Source organism: Pomacea canaliculata, linkage group LG4 (assembly GCF_003073045.1).
Source record: "Pomacea canaliculata isolate SZHN2017 linkage group LG4, ASM307304v1, whole genome shotgun sequence".
Lineage (NCBI taxonomy): Eukaryota > Metazoa > Mollusca > Gastropoda > Architaenioglossa > Ampullariidae > Pomacea > Pomacea canaliculata.
Window position 1 is genome coordinate 6,811,285 of NC_037593.1, and position 17,621 is coordinate 6,828,905.

The 17,621-nt window shown below is 37.9% G+C and overlaps 1 protein-coding gene across 2 annotated transcripts in view; it reads right to left on the minus strand.

The window, feature by feature from the left end:
* Positions 1-904: 904 nt before the first annotated feature.
* LOC112561471 (mediator of RNA polymerase II transcription subunit 13-like) overlaps positions 905-17,621 on the minus strand; it is a 33,885-nt gene continuing 17,168 nt past the window's right edge. For both annotated transcript variants that reach the window (XM_025233993.1, XM_025233992.1), the window contains exons 18-31: positions 17,289-17,459; positions 15,902-15,999; positions 15,464-15,710; positions 14,306-14,365; positions 13,990-14,166; positions 13,510-13,733; positions 13,072-13,254; positions 12,437-12,669; positions 12,169-12,311; positions 11,636-11,898; positions 11,281-11,511; positions 10,831-10,995; positions 10,553-10,671; positions 905-8,776 (exon numbers count right to left, since the gene is read on the minus strand). In XM_025233993.1, the coding sequence (XP_025089778.1) occupies positions 8,644-8,776; positions 10,553-10,671; positions 10,831-10,995; positions 11,281-11,511; positions 11,636-11,898; positions 12,169-12,311; positions 12,437-12,669; positions 13,072-13,254; positions 13,510-13,733; positions 13,990-14,166; positions 14,306-14,365; positions 15,464-15,710; positions 15,902-15,999; positions 17,289-17,459 (2,447 nt within the window). In that variant the 3' untranslated portion in view covers positions 905-8,643. The remainder of the gene's footprint in view (positions 8,777-10,552; positions 10,672-10,830; positions 10,996-11,280; positions 11,512-11,635; positions 11,899-12,168; positions 12,312-12,436; positions 12,670-13,071; positions 13,255-13,509; positions 13,734-13,989; positions 14,167-14,305; positions 14,366-15,463; positions 15,711-15,901; positions 16,000-17,288; positions 17,460-17,621) is intronic.

Consider the following 17,621-nt stretch of genomic DNA (forward strand, 5'->3'; position numbering starts at 1 on the left):
TCAGTCTTTTCCCAGATCTCTGTAGTCATCCATTCCTTGTTTTCTTTCCCTGTTCTCTAGAACACCTGTACAGGTTGTCCTCCAAATGCTCTTTGAGTGTTGACCAGAAAGGGCTTCATACTTAATCTTGACTTTAAAGTTATAAATTTCCATTGTTTCCTTGTTCTTGAGGTACTGAGTATTGAACTTGTGGTGTAAGAAAATTAATTACAAACATAAAATACAGGCAGTGCAGCTTGCAAAAATTGGCCCAGAAGCATCCAGAACTTCATGATTAAACACTTTATGAGCTCTTCAAACTCTATTTTGACGTGGATCTTAGTGAATTGTAAACTGTACAAAGTTCGTCCTTTCATCGCTGCACTGAATATACGCCTGCAGTAGTTTTGCAAATTCAGTGAACATCTGAGCATTGATGAAGTGAGGGTGCCTTATTATGGACATCATTCTGCAAAAGCAACTGGTACTATTCGTGAGAACAGGCTGAAACAGTACTCATTGTTGGATAGGAAAGCAATGAATAGAGGTTACTTCGACACCGTAGATATGCCATGGAGGTGAAATGGAACGATAACCAGTGTGTTGCTGTAATTTCGAACTACAACACTATAGAACCTTTGGGCAAGGCAAGAAGGTGGAGCTATGCCAAAAAGTGTCCAGTTGACATTCTACAGCCAGCGGTCATTGGTTTATATAATGCTGCTCACAAGGATGGTGCTGACCTACTGGACAGGTAACTATCGTCCAGTGTTTCATTCAAAGTGGTGGTTAAAAGCAAGAGTTGCACTTAAGGGATTAGCATATTATGATGAATTAATCTTGGTCTTTAGTAAATAATTTTGCACTGGGATTTATAAATATACCGACATAAGCCATGCACATTCAAACACGAGAGCACACTAAACTATTTTGCATCTTTTATTTTCATGAGCTAGTTTGATGTGATATGGACCAGCTACAAAAAAATAAGTTATACATTCAATTTGCTTCATGACATCATATACAGTATATTCACATGGCAGGCACACAGGCCATCAAGGGAACAATGGGATCATATAGGACATGGTGCAGGGTGGTCTGGGCAGTGTGGGCAGGCGACCTTGCATTCCCCTCCTTTACCACTGATGAGAGTTATAGCTATACATTTATGCTGTGATGAATTCAGCTAGCAATAATTTCAACCGGACGCTTATAAAAATTGACTGCCATCTGATGACCTTTGCTGAGTACTTGGTGTCGGATCAGCATACACTGAAATGTAAAGATTCACAAAAATCAAAATCAACTGTGATGGTATAATTTCTTGTAGAAATTTCAGAACATTGGAAAAAGGGGGTGAGGGGGAAGAGAAGGGAAAGGGCAAATTGCTGACGTGATGAAATCTAAATTATCTGGTAAAAATTTTGATGAATGAGATATTCCTTAATACTGGCTTTATTGGTACAGTTCTCTGGGACTGTGCTGCCATCAGAAAGCAAACAGTTAAATACATAAGCACTGTGTATGTGTGCAAGTGCACATGCACACACATGCCGGTCTGTGTGTGCATGCTGGAGGGGGAGGGGGGCAGGGGAACCTAAGCAGTCTTGATCCAGATGTACAAGACTTCTTGACTTCTTGGGCTTAATGAATCAATGCCATTTCTAAAACAACCTCTATAACCACTGTCAACTGTATTTTCTATGCATTCAGTCTATCTTACATCATTTCACTTTGACAACCAATCACACTGGCCACCTATATAAGCCCTCTTTCACCCATTTTATGAAGAAGGAATCAAAAAAGAGATTTAAGTTGGTGTCTGCATGATTACATCTCAAAAGGTCCAGCATTCTACAGGCTAACAAAAGCCAAAACATCATGGGCAACAGTCATAGTCAAACAGTGCATCATCAACATATCAGTTGTACATTCTTGTACGTGGCCAAGACGTCTTCCCCATTGCATCTTCTGTCTTATTAACTGTAATGCACAGTTATTAATCAGGTCTTGCTTCACATGAACATCAACATGAAATCTCTACAAACTAAATAAGACATACTATCACTGGTCTTTTAAAAAGCAAGATGGCCACAATGCCATTCCCCAATGAGATGACTACAGGTCATAAAAACAGGTACTCATCAGACAGACAACTCTTGACTCTTTGTATCTGCCATGCATCTGACACAAGGCTACAAATTACAATCACAATCACAGAGTAACAAAAACAAGTTGTTTAGCCTATCTACTCTATTTCCACAGTCAGTATCTCTGTACTTTGTACACAAGTTCATTAAAAAAGAAAGTTCCACCCATAAACGCTGTCTGGTGTTTCAGTTATGCAAAAAGGAATTGGATGTGACAACAAACTGAGAAACGATTTGTATCAGTAACAAGAACACAATGTATTTACAGACAAGAATACACAAAAATGTACATACACTGCAGTTCCATGTTAACATTTTTGCAAACACTAAAAAAACAATACACACAAAAACGCAATGCTGCACCTCATCTGTAACACCCTGAATGGGTACATGATGGATTAAATATATATTTTATAAAGGTATAGACAGGTAGGAGAAGTGGCAAGGGCTTTCAAGCATGGAAAAGGAGGCAGGTGCAATATTGAAAGGCAGAAGACATGACATTTTTTATGGGTATCAAAATATGCTTACAACATTCAAGTGCACGGTTAGAAAAACAATATAAAATATTACAAGTATGTACAAAATATCGTTAAGACTGCTCGACTTTGCAGTAATAAGTTATGGGTTTTTCTCTGTCCTATTTCTACCTTCCAAGAACTTCACACAATCTCTTTAACAGATCAGGTACATGGGGCTAGGGTTGGCACTCCCCATACACCCAAATCCTGATAGCTATGTACATATTTAGTGACAAATATTGCCAGCATAGTTGTACAAAAACCGTGATTTTTGCCAGACTAAGCAAGAAAAAAAGCAGTTTCATAATATTTGTATAAATAGGTTATAGGGAGTGGCTATATTTAGATAGCATGTAGTGAAAAATCTGTGTGCAACAGCACTCACTCCTGCTCCTCGAAAATTAAAGTTACTGAGATACTTTAATCAAAAATCAAAGTAGCACATTGTAAAACTTCAGTGTAATTGTTAAATCATGCAGAACATTAAAACGTGTATCCATACACATCGAATACAATAGTCTTCTGTTAAAAAAATGAGCAGTTTGTGTTGCCAAGCAGAACTAAAGAAGCAATATCTGGTGGATAATGTAGTAACTTGTTTCCTGTTTGAACAAGAGTGCATTTTTTATCAGATCATGCTTGCAGAAACTGTAGTCAACTCTTATGAATGGGACAACTAAAACAGAATGTACAAACTTGGCCTGCCAGCATTCAAACGATGACTAGATCTTGAAAATGCAGATGGATGCATACACACATTCTCTTTACCTGGAAGATACATCATTCTCTCTCCTTTATTTCCAGAGTTTAATGTCATTAGTTTCTTAATAAAATTACCTACATTTGACTTAACAAAAGAGGATAATGGTCATAGAGAGAGAAAGAAAAAAGTAGAGTGTATAAAAAGATAGAAACCAATAAACAACTTCGTTTCAGTTGTACTATTAGACAAAAAGCAACTGACAGCTAGTGAAAATTAGCTTCTTTGTAAAGAAATGCACAGATAAACTGACATAAGTAAAAAGAGTAAGCTTAAAAAGCTTATAATTATAACATGTATATACTAATTAAACTACAGTATTCATTGTTTGAAATAAGTTAGGGCACTGAATAAACCCAACTCCAAAATACCATAGGTGTGGTGAATGCCAGCATTCATAAGAAAGTAATCCTGAGAAAAAAAAAATCTCTTAATCAAAGGAGACTTCCAACCTTTCCCACTTAAAAAAACAAAACAAAACAACCCCCAATCCATCCTGAGAGGAAAATGTCTGCTAGACTGGAAAATAATGAAACCATGGCAAAACAAAAATGTGAGGATAGGGAAACCGAAACCAGTTCCCAGGTTCGGCAACTTTGGCCCATCAACAGATAGCTGTGATCAGATCTGAGACTAATAAGACTTTTCCATGCTGAGCCTGTGCTCATCTACAGCTTCAAAACTTTTTGACCTGCACTAAATTTAGACACATGCAAAAATGAACAAAAGAAAATTTTTTTAGCTTGTGCACCAAACACTTTGCTTGGAAAAAAGGAAGCATGTATCAAAATATTTAAAGACAACCCATTACTCACCAGGAATACAAAGTACAGGGAACAACTGTTTATGCTCAAGCCCAAAAACTTTCCCAATGAGAAAGGTACTCCCCTTTTCACTAACAACATGAAATAGAAAACTGTAATGCAATAATCCTACCACACTAAAAGACCTACCATAAAGCCTCAAATAAGCAGCACGTTAGCCACTCAGTAATTATAACGAAAATTTATGATGAAATCTATACATCGGATCTTGCTTCAGGGAATGTCTGGGCTTATAGAAATGTCATCATCTGGTATATTCTGAATGGAAGTGAGAACTGCAAGGGTACAAAGAGTATAAAATAGAAATCTTGCTCAAGCAAGTCTTCCCCACAAAATCACTTGTTTCTTTAATGACATATTTTAGTTTGTCAAACTGAGAGGGTTAATGCTCAAAATCAGGGTGAAAACTACTACAACCTAGAATTGACAGGTAAAAAAGACATATCCCCCTTGTAAACTCCCCAACACGCACACACACACTTAAGTATATGACTACTGCTCAGTGTTTGAACAACTCTGCTCAAAAAAATGTTAAGTTTTTGTTTTCTGGATGAAGGGAACATGAGGCTGGGAATAACAGGCCTAATATTGATAGTTTAACATAAATAGGGCAGTGAGTTGACATGAAATCTTGTCAACCCTACCTATATTTGATAAGGTTGAAACAATCATGTATCCTGAGGGTTGTCAGACCCCATTCACCAAATTACTCCTAATCACCATATCAGGCCTACGAAGCCTCAGCCTTGGTCTCACAAAAATGCTTAATCTTATTAAAATCTACTAAATACAAACACTGTGATGATTATTTTTAACTTGAAAAATTTATCACAGATAGCAAAGCAATAGGTGATGGACCAATACATAAGCTCATTTTACTTAATACACAGCAATGGTTTATATCAGGACACTGAGTAATGAAAGAAAAAACTCCCAGGAAACCGAAGGCCAAAAAAAAAAAAAAAAGCAAACACCCCAGTCAATGATTAGTAGTTGCAGGCATGAAAAAATTACATTTAAATTATTGTGAGACAAGCAACTTAAAGATGAACCTCTCAGCTTATCGTTGACCAAGAATGTTTTATCAAAATAGTATACCTGCCTTTCCATTATCTAAGTGTCAACTAGAAATACCTTATTTCAATCAATCGGTCTTACTTGGGGTCTGAAAACAGTAACTCATTTCAACCACTTTAAAAAATATCTGCTGCATTCTTACAAGTTTTTAAAAAAATGCCTTAAGACTACTTACCTGAACATTAACCAAACCTCAAGACTTTGCAGCCAAATTGAAAAAAACTTTATAGGTGATGAAACTTGCATGCACGCATATATCACTACATGAACAGCACAGTATTAGAATTTTCTTCCTATTTTTAAGCACCTTGCATGGCTTCCAAAAAAGAAAAACTATCCCACTGTCAAGTTTTTTGGGACATGAATGATCTCAAGGCCACTGATTAATCTTAATGGCTGGCCTCCCCACCATAACAAAAACTATTATTTCAAGTTTATAAAGATTGTGCCCACAATTAAAGAGTGAACAATCTTACAATATTTCACTGTTGACATTAAAGCTGCATTATCTTTGCAATGTAGTAATAAAAACTGTGTAACTACTCACTAGATCCTAATTTTACCTTGTGACAGATGCTGTCAAAGCTGCAACAGTGACCTTGCAAAACATTTGTTTTAATCCCTAGCAATTTAATACCTTTCAAAATCACTTGTGGAGTGTTATAAATTTAAGCATTTATATGTTGACATTTTGTGGTATGCATTTATAGAGATTATGTAAAGGGTGGGTATAGGAAAATGAACATACTTTTCAGCTAACATGTTCTACGATAAATATCTCATTCATCTGTGTAACATTCAAACACAGGTCCTCATGGCCACTTTTGTCAACAAACTAATGTACATCACATTCCTGGCAGATTACTTGTAAGCATCTTGAGCATATAATGTAACATGTAATTTGCAACAGTCACAACCCTCCTCAGCCCTTTCCACTGTCAAAAGGTTATGATTACTATGAGCAATAAAGTAAAATCACATTCTTAACAATGAACATGCATGCATGCACATTCTCTCTTCTCTTGCAAGGCCTAGATACCGTTCTTAGCAATCTTTACTTACTGTTGTATTAAAAACGTGTTGTGCCCAGTTTCTTTATTCGGTGCTTTGTCAAAGCCGGGGAATATGACAAGGAAAGGAGGGTGGGTAGCCTCAAAACAAAACATTTAAATAGTACAAAAGGATGTTTATTTTGCCAAAAAGTATTATTGTATAATCATAAAAGAAGTCTTTAATTCAAAAGGCAATGTCTTCTTTTAAGACAGTACCGATACCAGGATCAGCACCAACTTGCTTTTTTTTTTTTGGTCAGCTCCCGGAATGATCTCTTTTTTTTAGCAGATATTGTACTTAATTAAGCTAAACTGTTTATTCAGATAGTCTTGAAAAGCCTCTTTATCACAAATAAATTTAGTTTTTGTGTGGAGACATCTACTTTTAGGGTTTCATATTCTTTAAAATATCCTTGGGCTGGGGCTGGTGTGTGTGAAATCAGTTCAAGAAATATCATCTCGCAAAATGATGCACCTCAGAGTGCAGTCAGTTTATGTGCTTTCAAAGCCAACAGTAAACAGTTGGATGTTTTTTTCCCTTAAAACAGTATCCCCCTAAAAACCCAAACAATACCAGGCAGAGGCCAAACATGCAGTAATCCATTAAAACTACAGAAATGCATATCAAATTGCCGTATGTGTAACACATAGCATGATCATCGTGGGAGAAACCATGTCAATTGTTTCGCAAAACCAGCCAAGGCTGTGACTACTTTTGACATGCCAGATGCCAGACAGGTTTTTCTCAACAAAATCTGCCCTTTCTCACAAACTCACCCCTAGCAAATTGTCAGTCTGTAGCTTTCATCAAACAAAAAAACCCCCCAGAAAACACTTGTCATAGTCATGTATTCCCACATGGCTGTTGTTGACATCTACCAGAGCTGTCCGTCATAAACAACGTTGTTCTTGATCACAAGATCCTGAGGAAAAGTTAGAAGCGTTACCACAGTGTGAGCACCGATTACATCCCAAGACAACAGACTAGTTTGAATTCCCACTTCCACCAGCTCTCGTCCTTTAAAAAAATGAAATCACAAAGTTGAATATTGTTTTCACCATGGTTCATTCAAGACATCATCATGGCTTTCACAAAATGCATATAATAAGATGCATAAAAATCTTGGCACTGCTCTTTGTCTACAGCCCAACTTTCAATACCTGCTCAGAGAAATGTGTTGCTTGTATCGCATTTATGCTTTTAGGCTTTTGAGCCTTACACTGATGCAATGTCCTGGAAGAACACAACCCTTTTGCTTTAAATGGGCATAATTTTATACCACAAGTGCAGTCAGTGGTACCAATGCACAGATGCTTCTAACATGATGTTTTCTTTTGACTTTGTACAGTCATGGATCTATTCCAAGAGTTAGATAATCTTTGTCTTGTTACTCCTCAATGACATTCAGTACTGGGATACTGCAGACCAGTCTGTTCTACTCTTCACCTCTCTTCATTGTATTTACAGAACTAAAATAGTCCTTAAAAACATTTTATAATCACCGATGCTAATAACTTTTGTTCTGTTAAAATGTGGTAAACACAATTTGTTTGGTTTCCCCATATTTCACAATTTGGTAAAAAAATAAATGACGAGAAGGCCAGCTGTGCAGACTACTGTGTGTGTGCACAGCTCTCTGAGTCAACATTTTAAAATGCACACTCTCCTTACAGCCGAAGTCAAATGTTCCTCTCGCTCAGAAATAAAAAACAGGTGTTCACTTCTGTTTTTGACACACAACACACAAGCCCGGGACTGCTCATCTCTCTACGAGGTAGCACTCCATGGAAGAAAAGGACGTAATGATAACAAAAACAGGTCATGTTTGACATGAGACGACAGCATGGCGACCTTGGCAATGAGGTAGCTGGGTTTTGCTCAGGTTTATTTGGCATTGAGACAATAACCCCTTTTCCCCTTCTCTTCCCCACACAACAACACCCACCCGTCAGCAGGCAGGCCGTGGTGAAGTTACAGGAGTTAGGGTGATCTGGCCACCATCAAGTCTTCTGTGCTTGAGAATCAACTCTCTCCAACAGCCTCTTCCCCCACAACACATATCACAATAACCACTCCCTACTCCACAGGAATAGGCAGAGTGGGGGCAAGGAGAACAGAACATCAGCATCTAACCCTACCCCTGATTTCTGGAGATACAGTAGTTCACTGAGCACTGCTGCTCTGTGCTGTGAGAATCATACATGGTATGACATCATAGGCCGCATACAACAGTTTGCTCTTCAGATCCATCAGTCTTCCCCCCACCCCTCTTAGCTATGTCAGATGTATGTTTGAAGAGCATGGTACATCTGCATCAACACAGCTTTGTGCACTGGCAGGCAGGAGCGGCGATCGTTGGTAACAGGATCATACGTAAGCCATGAGAGGGCATTGTAATTCTCCAGCACAAACCTGCAAAACAATGTGAAGACTTCAGAACCCAAATTAAGCAACAATGCTCATCCTTATCCAGAATATTTAATATACAGCTAAATCCCCCACCAACAATTAACACCTAAACACCTAGTAAAACTGCACAGTCAGTCTTTATAATTCACAGAGAACATATCCTTGATAGGTGAGAAATCACCCTATAACATTACAAGTAAAGTTATTTATAAACCAAAAATATACTATTAGTTTTAAATCACTACACACCCCTTTTCATACAAAAATTAGGTAATGCCCCTTCTTCCCCATTTTTTTTCCATACACAGGGTTATATAAACCAGATTGTATAGACTAGTAGACAAAGTCATTAAGGTCAGGATTGGCTCAAGAAAATATTGATTTTGGGGCGAATGGTCAATTTTGAGTTAACACCAGATTTGCATGCTTTGACATATAATAAAATACATTCTGGGGTGTTTTTGTTAAAAAACATTTTTTTGATGCTGAATAAAATCATTTTCCCCACCTACCCTCATTGATTTTGTCTTTAACCCTCGATACTGAAAATGGCTTTTGTTTGAGCCTTGGTTATGCAAGCGACAACAGGGCAAAGGCCAACATGTTGTATACCATTTGAACTAACATTCTCTCCCCTAACTCACTATATAAGTGTAAGGCCTATGCTAAAAATAGTTTCCAATTTATTTTTAACTAAACAAGGTCACCCTTTTACTATATTTTGCAGCTATTGGCATACATCGTTGTTTCTGGTAAAAAGTTTGAAGCAACATATGATTGGTTTGTAACCTTAACAATGAACAATTGCTGACATTTGTTGGTTAATTCCAACTCAGTTGCGATATATGCATAGTTTGTTAATCGTCTGATTTATATGAGAACAAATCTTGGTGTGAAAAACAGTGTCACAAGTTGCAAAAGCGAATTGCAGTGACTACACAGCAAAATAAAATGAGTGCTGGGAAATACTATGTGCCAAGATGACATCATGATGATGTTCAAGTAACAAATGTCTCTGTCAAAATTCAGATAGTAACATCTTTTTTATGTTTTAAGGTCTTGATTATAATACTGAAATACAGCAATGAACATACTGTGTCCATAAATACTTTTATTTGTGCCCCTCCCCCAACCCCCAACATACACAATGAGTACGCATTTTATGATGTTATAAACATTTCTGGAGCTTTTTTCTCAACCTGTTTTAGTGGCAGAACAAAATTTTCTGATGGACATTTCCTTCTAATAACCATTTGTTACCGATCACATGGAAATGGAAATGTAACAGTAGCATCACTATCAGGTACACAGTGGAAGTTTCTAATGCAGCTAAGCAGATCGTAAGGCTTTACCTGAAACCCAAACACTGAGAGAGAGGGGACCCCCCTCCCCCCAAAAAAAAACAAAAACAAAAAAAACCCCAACAAAAATGCTAATGGTTTCTGAGCAAGAAAGCTGTTAGTAATTTATAGTCCTGACATACTAGAATAGACTGAAATAACATAGTAGGATGCCAAGTGTAGCATATAAACATTGAAATATACTTTTCAAAAACGATCTGACACAAGATATATTCTTTAAATGCGAATTTCACTGATTTGTGTTTTCAATGAAATGACCTTTAGACTTCTGTAGCAAAGCCACACACACACAAAACAAAAAAACCCCTAAAAACAAACAACAAAAAAAACAAACAAACAAAAAAAAAAAAAACAAAAAAAAAAAACCCAAAATTTAAAATTCACCAATTAAGCACATCAAATTTATGTCTGAACTTACCTGAGAACATCACAAGTAAGATGAGAATCAAGTGGGTGGTTGCTGCGATTGGGGTTATTTGGGGAGTGATCCAGCTCATCTTGCCATGCTCGACTGGACATGTTGATGTGGAGTGCAGCCTGTGTAGGCAAAAACAGTCAATGTGTAACTTACAATCAACATATACACAGCGCCTTGTTGTCCCCAAATACAGATTATTTATCTGTCAAATTAATGCTTTGTTGCACAAATTTATGTGGCCAAAACACCTTTCCAAAAGAAGAAAAATTTAAGTTAACCTTAAAGCAGGTGGGGTTGACATGCTGGTTTTCTGGGCATGCTGACCAGAACCAAGGTGGCAGGGGTCCTGTTGGGGCAGTAGAGATGTAGTAGCCCATAGCCAAAGGCTGTTGCAGCAAGTTGACGTCATCTTGTGGATCTGATGCTAGCTGACCATTGGGGATCTGGAATGCCCAAAGCTTGAAAAAATAACACCTCTCAGCTTATGTGAGCTATAGCACATCTAGATAAAGAAGGAATAAGCATAGTCTCATGAAATCTTGTATAACAAGGTCAAAGAAGAATAAGACAAAAGGAAGCAGAGACTGGGGACTAACACAGAAAAAGAGTAGCAATTAAATTCAAACAAGGCTCATAGGATGTCCTCAGGAAGGTCTCAATCACATAACAATTTTACACTGAGCTTAGTTGCTTTTCTTCTGCAACACCATGAATGACTAGGGACTCACCATGGATGGTTCATTAGTGCGGGAACAGACTCGCGTGCGATCCTGGACAGGTGGAGAGCCTGCCTGTGGGTCAAACTGATCAGGATCGAAGATGTCAATGACTAGGTCAGACTCCATTCCACTCAAAACATCCTGCCCAAGATCACCATCTCCAAACACATCATCGATGTCCAGAGGATCATAGGTATCCATTGGATTGGGGTCTCCCGGTTGCAGAGGGTTGGCATTTACCTGAACATCAGAATTTTTCCCATTCATTTGTGGAAGTGACATAAGGTTAGTTAGCATTTACTGAAACGCACCTTGTAAAAACAGAATGAAATATTTCTAATCTTTCCCAACAATAAAATCTCACCTGTGCAGTGGCTGAGGTTGGAAATACTAAGATGTGAGTGACAGATGCATCTCGAGGTGTTTGCAAGGGACAGTTGCTGCTTTGCTTTTCCTCCTGCTTGATGGCATCAGCCATGACTTGGAAACTTGGATTCATCTCCAATGAAACAACACACGCACTTCGCACACAAGGGTACTCTGCATTGATGGAACACTGTCCACACATCTCCCGGATGCGCCGGCTGGCTGCTTGCAAATTCTTTTTGCCCAGCAGCCCTGACCAGCCTGTCAAAAAACAAAAGTTTTATGAGCTTCCTGAAGGATGTTGTCTTACACAAAATTTTGAGCCTGAAACTGCTCACTTTATATTTTGTATCATGTAGCTTGTTATATTCAAGTGAAAGATTTTGTTAGAAATTTAGGAGAAAGGGAAGCAAATGAGGCTATATTATGGCAAAGCTGCTAGCCCTGTAAAGAAATTCAACAGGCAAGTGAAATTAAAATACACACTTTCACTAACAGAAATGTGAGCAGAATCTCTAATCTGAATCTTACCTTTGAGCTCTCCATGACCAATCCTTCCAAACCGACCTATAACAAGCCGGGTTGGCCGAGTTGTCAAGGAGATAACACCTAGTATGTAGTCCCACAGCTTTGACAGCCCATGTTTTCGAGCAGATGCCTTCTTTCGTTGATTCCTTGTGGGGTTAAAAAAAAAAAGTTTCAATGAGTCAATTATTATCATAAACGAGAAAACTGCAGGCTTAAATAAACGCTCAACATTTTGCATCTGTTAACTTCCAAATGTTACCAAGATTATTACCTGTTTGGAATATGAATGTTAATGACACAAGTGTCCAGAAGTTCTCCTCTGCTATCTGTGCATACAGCCAGCAATGATCGCTGATCATGAGAGAGGCAATAGCCACAGAACAAAACATTGCTCTTCTCTGTATGGTCACCACAACACTCGGACAGCTGTGCCTGCTGGTTTTTCATGGGCGCCAAAATGTATGGTGGACTATAAAGGCGGAATGGACGAGACTGAGATTCACTCTGAAAGGAGGTAAAAAAATTTTATTTATAATAAATGATGAGGAGCTATCTCAGCTGTTGAACATAAAATGGGCATGACCAGTCTGAGTCAATACCACAATCAGGAAAAAGAACACATTATCCTCAAGTATTGTCAGATTAGTTCTAAGTGAGATAAAAAATTTTGTTTGGCAAAAAAGAACAAAGTAAACTTCAAAACAAAAAAAAATTCAAAGCATGCACATCACTTCAGGTCACCCTTTTCCGTATTGTTCACGGCCATTGGCTTACACCAAAACTATTGGCTATTGTAGTTTCTGGTAAAAAATTTGAAATGATTTTTCTCTTTGTGTGCAGAATGGTATGAGCCTCCAAAGGAAAAAAAATCAAAAACAACAAAAAACAACCAAAACACATTCCCACCACTTTATTTTTAAGAAACTGCTCTGCACTAGCAGCTGGCCCAAAGCCTGTGAGTGATCTGCCCATGATAGCATGTGTGAGATTCCAGCGGCATGAAGTGAAGACTGAAAAGGCAAGTGACTTCAGTGACTGGCTCTGCGCGCTACTCTCTCGGTGATCCAAGATGGCTTTCATAGGCACAACCTGATGATGGACAAACATTAAAATTCAGTGAACATTTATGAAGATATTAACCTCCTTTCCTGATTCTTAAACAAATTTTCTGAACAAAAACAGTAAAGCCTGCAACATTCAATTTTAGGCATAAAGGGACTAATGCAACCCTGATCTCATTGATGCCACCAGTAAGAATGATTAATTAAAAGCCATCTTTCCTTGTTTACCCTGACATCTTTATGCCAAACCATGCCAAAAAAAAAGTCTACAGCAAGAGTTCACCTGTAAGAAAATGTTGTTTTGAAGGTGAGGTGGCAAGACCATCTGATGGTAACAGCGCAGCAAGCCTATCATTGCCAGGCGTTGGAGGTCTGCCCAGTCCTGTCCATACGAGAATGGGTCGATAAAGTACACTACAATGGCTGGCATAGTACTTCCATCATCAATGTCAGGTTCATTCATGGCTTCCCTTGAGGCTGTTGGTCCTTCAGCCTGACTACCTTCTCCTAAAAGAGATGATTAAGCACTTAGTATTTTCTAAATAAGGAAAACAACATTTTGTGCGAAAGAAAAATTCTTACATTATCAAAAACCAATCTATCAAACTTTTATATAGTATTTTCCAAATGAGCGCCTAATAATAATTGTATCTAAATAAACAATGATACACTGTGTAAAAGATAAACGATCTTTACATTCAAGATACAACAGTCTGGAAACCCTTAAGCAATATTTTCTGGCCTATACCCCTCTGTTTCTGACCTTTATTCTCCTCTGAGCCACCTTGAGAGGATATGCCTGTAGCAGGAGAATGGCTGGGGTCAGGAGTAGCTGGATGGGCTGCTGCTGGCTCAGGTGTTTTGAACTGAGCTTTGTGTGAGGCAGTGTTTCCTGTATCAAAAGCTGACCTGTCCAGAGTTTGTTGTTGCAATATGGGAGCTGTCAACGAGAAAAATAAGCTAACTACCAGCAACTATCTGTAAGTGAAACTCTCTATACAAGAAGCTGTTATATCCAAATAAACGATGAAAAAAATCACTCTATTAAAAAAGCATTATTAAAGCTCAGTAATACTTACCTAATAAATGTTTGCACACTTGTGCATACATTTTGAGCTTGGCTGCTACTGGCGTATCACCTGTAAGCAATCATTTAAGTTTTCACTTTAAAACTTCAAGCCATTTTCACAAAAACTGTCTTAAGTTGCAAACCACCAAAGTTAATGTACAAAAAAGTGTGATAGTCATGCGCATAACTAAGGCATGAGGCTTTGAAAGAAAACTGGTGAGTGAAAAAAGGATTTATTTACCATCAAGTCATAACAAAATACGTCAACTTCAAGTACTATGTCTATCAAAGTGTAAAAATTTGATGTTAATTTTGACCAGGTCACTCCACAACTGCTATTTTTGCCTGTGGGAGTTGGTGGTTAAATGTGATGGCAAAAACACCAATTAAGGCAAGAAGCAGTTTGAGAAAATAGCAGGTGACTCCGTCAAATTTTGATACTTTCATATACATATACTTACTGGGTGGGTGGCTGTGTGTTGATGTAGGTCTGTCTTAAGAAGAGTTTAGATATTTGATTGTATACTTTTAAAGTTTTCTACAATGCACAACCTTATCCTTATCTTGTGATCAATTGTTTTTTGATTATTTGTTTTATTTTTGTATCCGAAAACACTTCCTAGTATAACTGTCCACTGAGATAACTAAAGCTAGTCACTGATATGTAATAAGGTAAATGTTTTTTCTGAAAAATGTTTTGATGTGTTCTAAGGGATTTTTCACATCTATCCTCATCATTTCCCCTCCCCCCCACCAAAGACTTGTGCTGTTACTGGAAACAAGTTTTGGTTACACATACAATGACTGTGTGAAGCCTAACACATTTATATCATTTGAATCAAAATAGTTTTCCTTCACACCGTGTTTGAATGCTCCTATTTTCTAGACCACTTGAGATATCAAAAAAGTTCTTAGATCATTCTTTAAATCACTGTTTCTAGTCAACAAACCCCTCAAGGGTTTTGGTACATGACATGATATTGTGTAACCTTGTTTTTAAAATACTTGTAAGTTTTTATTTAAATGAAAGTCATTTGATTAAAGTCATATTTAAAAGTACCAAAAAGACATATTATTCTCTTGATTTTAAATTAATGTAAAATGGACGAAATAAGCATTTTTTTTAACAGGCATAAAAAGCACACAACAACAACAAAACCCCCCTCACCAAGCAGGTTGAACCAGTCATCTACGGACTCATGAAGGACTTTCTGGGCTGCATTTCTGCCTATGCGTAAGATGCCATCACGCAATGGCTTGATTGGAACATGGCGGCCCAATCGACAGAGTTCATATACTGTGCTGAGTTCCTTGAAGAAGCTTCGTACATGCTGCAGCAAGAACTCATTTTCAGGAGCAACCACAATATAGATGATGTCTCGGGGTCGCCCAAATGGCTCCAAATATTGCTTGTCCTGTTAAGCAAAACACCAAGCAATAATCTACAGCATTTCAAGATATCTCCTTCATTCACTTTCATTTTATAAATGAAACAGGCTTTTCCCATAAACTGAAATCTAAGGCCATACAATGAGCCAGAAGCACGTTTAACAAGGCATATGTTGAAGCATAGATGATTGCCATATAGCAATAAAACTCTACTTACCCAGAATCTGATAGAATAGGGGGAGACAGAGAGCCAGTCACGGTCATGTGTGACCAGGAAATGAGGAATAGGTTGCGGTTCACTGCTTTCTACAGAGCCTGTTAACAAAGGCAACAATCAGTCATATTTCCCCCCTTTAATTAATAATAAATACAAAATACAGAAAAAAAGTCAAGCCTTATTATTTTCATTGGGCATAAATGACTTGCTATAATGTTTACAGTTATAACAATAACAATAACAACAGACTTTATTAATCCCAACGAGCAATTTAAACATGGGAGCTGTGCCCTGTTTTCAAAATATATTTATATGGGAAAAAAAACAAAACAAAAACAACCCCACACACACACATGCACACCTACCCATCACACACACACACCGCTGATAGTTTATCTGTGATTGAGTAGCTGGACTGCGGATGGCACAAAAGATTTCATATGCCTATTGCTTTTGCATACTGGCATGGCATGGCATAGCGTTTACTGGAGCTTAATAAAACAAATTCTCCCGCTAGCACAGGGGTCTCAAACACGCGGCCCGCGGGCCGAATGCGGCCCGCGAAACATTTTTGTGCGGCCCTCGGCCACGTCCGCGGTGTATATGTATGTTGTGCTTGGTGATTAACTCCCGCAGTGAAAATTACCCCCGTTATTAGTGACAGAGACAACGTCAACTTATTTTAATAAACTAAACTGCCTGTGCATGTAATAAAGTACACTAAATGTAATTAATAATTATAAAAACTTTATTTTAGCATTTAACTGCAGTGACAGTAGTGTTCGTAAAATTTAATGAAAAAACATTTTCTTTTCGTGGTGCGGCCCGCTGACTGGCTGTTACTTTCCACTGCGGCCCACATGCTAATATGAGTTTGAGACCCCTGCGCTAGCACATGCTCAGGTATGGACAGAATGCAGGAAGCTTTTCTAACTTCAAATTATCTATTCGCAATGCAAACTGGGAATTTGCTACCTGCTACACTTTTACTGTCATTACTCGGTTATAACAACAAAAATGGCTTATCAATATCTGTCTCAATTTTTTTATCTCTCCGCATGTCACCACTATTTATATTCTACAAAGTCACAATAAACCAATGGGTTTAAATTATAAAACTGCTTTTTCACTATCTTGTTTGTGGAGGGTTATGATAAAATGTAAAGACTGACAATTTTTAAAAAAAGCCTTTCAAAAGCTTCCTTCCCTTTCGATGACATTGTGCCAAGTAAATCTAATACTTAAATAACAAATCTGAATGGAAATGATAAAGTAAAACATGCAGATTTACTTATATTGGATCCAATAATGTGGTGGTGAATTAAAGACACAATAAGTGACTACTGCATTGAGAATATCTGGAGTGCAAGCATGCTGGCTCACTCACCTCTGCCAGAGAGCTGATGGAAGTCCTTCCAGGAAAGTGGGCCTTGTAGTTTGTAGGTGTGCTCCCACAGGCGAGTAATGCGTTTGTACTGAATGGCATCCTGCAGCAATGGCTGCAATGCTTTCAAGCACTGGACAATGTCCTGGGAGTTGTGAGGGAGGCCATGGCAACCTGACCAAGAATAAAATAAGAATAAAAACATATCAGATGCTGAATATTATTCACACACACACACACACAAAAAAAAAAAAGGTGGGGTAATTAAGATCTACTTATGATGAAGATGCAATGTTCTTTCTGCTGATACATCTACAAGCCTACAATATACATCAT